General features: G+C 43.4%; 1 protein-coding gene across 1 annotated transcript in view; it reads right to left on the bottom strand.

Annotated features, from left to right (window-relative positions):
* mlpha (melanophilin a) overlaps window positions 1-4599 on the bottom strand; it is a gene marked incomplete at its 5' end in the record, with an annotated part of 12823 nt that extends 8224 nt beyond the window's left edge. Inside the window, 9 exon segments of the mRNA XM_014008542.1 lie at window positions 1640-1867; window positions 1961-2041; window positions 2166-2359; window positions 2532-2625; window positions 2738-2827; window positions 2901-2959; window positions 3549-3593; window positions 3687-3799; window positions 4378-4599. Coding sequence (XP_013863996.1) covers window positions 1640-1867; window positions 1961-2041; window positions 2166-2359; window positions 2532-2625; window positions 2738-2827; window positions 2901-2959; window positions 3549-3593; window positions 3687-3799; window positions 4378-4599 — 1126 coding nt within the window.
* Window positions 4600-5190: the final 591 nt, after the last annotated feature.

Raw genomic sequence — 5190 nt, 5'->3', positions numbered from 1 at the left:
TAGGCCTTTAGCTGTGTGACAGAGCCTTTAGCTGTGTGATAGGCCTTTAGCTGTGTGACAGAGCCTTTAGCTGTGTGATAGGCCTTTAGCTGTGTGACAGGGTCTTTTGCTGTGTGACAGGGCCTTTAGCTGTGTGACAGGGTCTTTAGCTGTCAGATAGATGACTTTATGTTTGACTCCGGAACAGAACTTTCTAAAGTCTTCATTTTCTGACCTACAAATTAAAAGCAGTAAAACTTCAGGACATTTATCTTTGTATAGGTACAAAAATAATTTGTCAATAAAACAAGAACATGATWAGCAGTATTTACAACCATTGGACCATTTCAAATTTCAAACTGCAGCAATAATATGCCACTAAAAAGTTTAAAACTCAGTTTTTTGGAGATCATCTAAACACCTTTTGTTGATCTCTGGTTTGATCACAATCCCAGCTTCAGCTTTAGAATACTTTGAGTGAGAGCGATTTTTCCTGCAATCCTTCCAAACCAGTCATGACTTTAAACTAAAATCTCTAGATTATAAGATGCTTATTTGTTCTGTTCCAAATTTCAGCAACATTTCTTTTGTTTTGTCTTTGGTACTGATGTAATGTTCTCTTTTGTTTTAGTACTGAATCCATGCTCTAACCTTTGAGCTCCTTGTCTTGAACTGGATGAAGTTCTCTAAAAGATGTTGAGGGACCTGCTGTAACTGGGCCCAGTCTGTTTCCCTGATCCTGACACACATTAGCCAGAGGAGGGTTCAAAGCCAGTCCAGACATGGGGCCATGCTTCAGACGAGGCATGCAGTTTATGTAGGACGCTTACATTTTCTTCAAGTTCCCTGAACGCATCATCGGCCTGCTTTACGTCAGTGCCGACTAACAGGGACCTGTCGATCGGCTCTGAGAGGCCGTATTCGACCATTGCATTTTCTGTGGCGTTAATGGTTCTCAGGACCTCAGTGGTGAGGTCACAGAGGGCGGCGGCGGCGGATCTCTGAAAGCCATGTAGAGGGACATATGTTAGCAGCTGGAAAACAACTTCCTGTAGCAGCTACCGGGCTGGACCCCCACTCAGATAGGACTTTTGACTAAAGCTCAGGTGTGTCTCGATGCATCTGATCTCCAGGGGGTGCGTGAAGTCCAGGCAGGTAGCTACTTTACATTAACATAACCTGACAGGTGCTCAGTTAGGCAGGAGGCGGGCCGTCAGTGTGGAAACAGTCATGCACCAACAAGTCCACCTCAGAACCTCACAGATTTTAGTTGAGACAATTAACCTGAGTTGGATTTCAGATCTGGTTCTGGTTCAGGTTCTGGCATGGAGCATGTTGTTAGGAATTTAGCATGAACAGGTTCTTCTCAGGCTTTGACCTGATGGAAGGAGACCGTCTAAGGAAAAAGCTGAGCCATGCAAGTGTTCTGCTGACAGTTTCACAAACAGGAACCTGAAAGTTCTTAGTTTACAAAATAATTCATTCTTCATTCAGGTTAGAACTGTTGAGTTTGGAACCAGATGCTAGAACAAGTTCTTTCTCAGGTTGGAAATGTTGGGTTTGGACCTTCAGAACTGTTTTAGTTGGTAAAAACATTCAGGTTTATGTTTTCTGTCAGTCTCAGGGATTGAAACTGATGACTTCCATGCAGCTTTCGAACCTTTTGAGCCTCTGTTGGCATCTCATCGCTGGAGGAGCTCAGATCTTTGTTCTTCAGTGAATCCAGAGGAACCACTGGTTTGGTACCGGATGATCCTTTACCTAAAGGGAAAGGCTTCTTCACGGCCTCATCGTCTGATGACAGGCCTTTATCACTCAGGTTCCCAGCCAGCTCGCTCAGCTTCCTCCTCAGTTTCTCCTCCTCAGCCTGAGTCGAGGGAGTCGACACCTGCAGGAAGAATAAAAAATAAAAAAACAGGACATCTCACCACTCATTCTTCTACCTATAAGTTCCATTTTTGGAGTTTGCGTCCTGTCTTACCTCGTCAGCCGGCGTCATCTTTTCTTCCAGACGGCTCAACAGACTTTCGATGGCCGACATCCGTTTGTTCAGTTCGTTTATCTGAAAAAATAAATAAATAATAAAAATTCAGACAGAAAAGGTTGGTTTTATTTTCCTTACAGGAAGTTCTCATGACCAACATTTCCTATTAAATTCAGTTTTTTAGAATAGATTGTGTTCTTACCGGGGGGCCTTGGCCCAGGTTTTCCTGTGAGGCAACTCTGCTGTTCTTCCGGCGATGGGGAGGTTGTTGGTACATGGGGGTGTGCCTGGGGTACTCATCCTCATCTGAGGTGTCGACATACTGCTGCCGAGCCATCGAGGAGCTGATCTTAGACAGAGAGCGAGTCCGGACCATCCGGTTCTCTGCATAGTCCTCTGAGAAAACCCAAAGAGGTGGGAAAAAAAAACTGAACACACGAGTAGATAATACATTTAAAACAAGCTAATAAACACAGATGAACTGGAACAGGTAGATGGTGCAGGTATAACAGGTGAATGCACACAATGTGTGTATTTGCGTGTGTGGTTTTGTTTTGTATGTTCTGACCTGGTCTCATGGCGTGACGGTCCAGACTCTTCCTGCGGTTCGCTCTGTGGTTGTAGTAGTCGTAGTCCATTTCGTTCCTGTAACACCGATCGTCCTGCATTTGGTTTTTCACACCGTGTCAGAAAACRCAGAATCCAGAATTTWATGTTTAATTTGTCAATGACAGCAGGTCTGGGCTCAAGGGGAAATATTGGCTCGTGACTGACCTGTACCGATGGGCGGCGGGAATGAGGAAGATAATCCTCGGAGTCAAAGTCCATGGGATGAACTGACAGCAGGCGTTTATTCTTCCTCATCTGAGAGGAAAAACTTTCATTTTAGTTAATGTTGCAGTTGTACATGTCCTTCACTTTGGTTTTAAAGTTTTACCAGTTTGTAGTGTTGGGCCTCAGCCTCTCCTGGATCCTCCTCATTCCCATTGTGCATGTCTGAAAGGAAACACAAAGCTGAGTCGTAGAATATTTTTATCTTCTGTTGGGCCAAAGGAAAATGTGTCCAAGTTAGCTATGCTAACAGTTTAGTCTATGCTGAGTCAGTAAAATGAGCAACAAGCTAAACTTTCAGTTACTCTGCTTTAAGTCACTTCGAAGAACAGAAGTTCTACTTTGTTGTCCGTTCATGAAAAGGATTTGGTTTTTGCTCTTGCAAACATCAGTCTGGTCTTTTGTTTTTGTGCTAATAATCTCGAGCCATTTTAAGCCTTGTTTCCTGTTTTTGATGTTGTGGCAGTGGACATAGTTACTGCAGTGTATGGAAAGCTTTAGGAATTAAGACTTTTCGACAAACAATGGTGTGATCCTGTACTTCTTTAAATAAATCCATTCATTTTGTATAACAAGGTGATTGTGTTCCGTTTGCTCTGGTTGTGTTCCAATTATTCTGTTTGTGTTAGTGTGTACTGGTTGTGTTCAATTGTTCTACTTGTGTTTCAGTTGTTCTGGTTGTGTTTTGGTTGTACTGGTTGTTTTGGTTGTACACCAAGCTGGTTCTGATTTAAGTGATGGTTGTGAAACTCACGCCTGCGGACATCTGGCATACTCTGAGTGTCGTCATCACGACTGCCTGATGCACAAATACACTCCGTTAGCATTCAGCATCAATGACTTCATAAGACAGAATGTTTTTTCTTCTTGATTAGCACGTGTCAGGATTCACCCTCTCCATTCAGACGCTTGTACAGCGACCTCATCACCTTGGCACTGCCAAAGCGCTTGAAACGGTTCCTCATGTTGTCGTGATACCAACCCAGGGTCCCGATCTTCAAGACCCTGTAGAACGTAACACAAAACCAACACAACAAATTATCTAAAGATAAATTCCACAACCCAAAATCCTGATATGGCACAACTTTGTACAAATAAAGCATACCACACCAAATATTCCTACAACTTAGGTCCTGGTTTTCAAGACTCAGGTATTAAAGAATGCAACAAAATATGACAGCAAAAAGTATCCACAACTCAACATCCTGACCTTCAGGTCTCTAAGTCGGATCTTACTCATGGGATTCTCGGCTGACTCAGTCTGGCCTGGTTCCTGACTCGGTCTATCTCAGTGGTTCCCAAACTTTTCAGCTTTTGACCCACAAAATAACAGTAGCAGAGACCTGAGCCCCCAACTATTTTTGGATGATAAACATTTGTATCCGGTCAACTAAACATGGGCATAGTAACAATATTTATTATTCTACATTTATACATTTTAGGCAATGAGGCAAAAATGTAATTAATTTAGAAAATCTTTTCAGGACCCCACCTTGATGTTTCAGGACCCTACTTTGGGTCCCGACCCCAATTTTGGGAACCACTGGTCTATCTGACTCCGTTCTGACCCTTCATGGTCTCACCTGGTCATGCGGCAGTTGTCACACACCCAGCCGTGCTCCTTCTTGTTGTAGCGGCTGCAGGACTTGCAGGTGTACATGTGACAGTCCAGACACTGACGCTTGCTGTTGACCAGAAACTTGAAGGGCTGCAGGCAGCGGATGCACAACGAGTCAGACACATTTTTTTGAGCTCCTAGCAGCTCTCGCTTTGTGTCCTCCTTCTCAATCTGACTCTTCAGATCACTGCAACCAACAGGAAACACTGATCTTATCAAGAGGCCAGATAAAGACCTAAACCTTAGTTCAGATTTGTTGAGAAGTTTATCTCTGCAGCCCAGAAAGGTCAGAAACACAAAAACAAACATCTTAGGATTAAAGACGCTCTGAAATATCAAGAGATGAGGTAAAACCCAGAACCTGTCTGTTTTTACAGTATTTTCAAATTATTTAGTGATGTATACTGTAGATGTTTATCTGTTCATCGTGACTCAGACAACAGAACCAGATGTGTTGTTTCAGCAGGAAGGAAATCTCATTTTAATCACAGAAACTGTGATTTTAGAAGCAGTTTGGCCTTAGAGCTTCATCCCAGTTTATACTTGTTTCTGTCCAGTGCCAGGGGCTGATGGGAGTTGGAGTCCCCAGAGGGACTAAAGAGTGTTTGTGATGTCAGAGCATGTGACCACAGCATGACTGTGGCAACAACATCTTTAATGCCCCCATTCCTGCCAGCATGAGAAGAATGAACTGATTCACACGCTCTGATTCACAAAGACACACACACACACACACACACACACACACACACACACACACACACACACACACACACAC

Source organism: Austrofundulus limnaeus, unplaced genomic scaffold, assembly GCF_001266775.1.
Source record: "Austrofundulus limnaeus strain Quisiro unplaced genomic scaffold, Austrofundulus_limnaeus-1.0 Scaffold51, whole genome shotgun sequence".
NCBI lineage: Eukaryota > Metazoa > Chordata > Actinopteri > Cyprinodontiformes > Rivulidae > Austrofundulus > Austrofundulus limnaeus.
The sequence above is the reverse complement of the archived record's forward strand: the minus strand, read 5'-3'. Positions and strand labels throughout refer to the sequence as shown.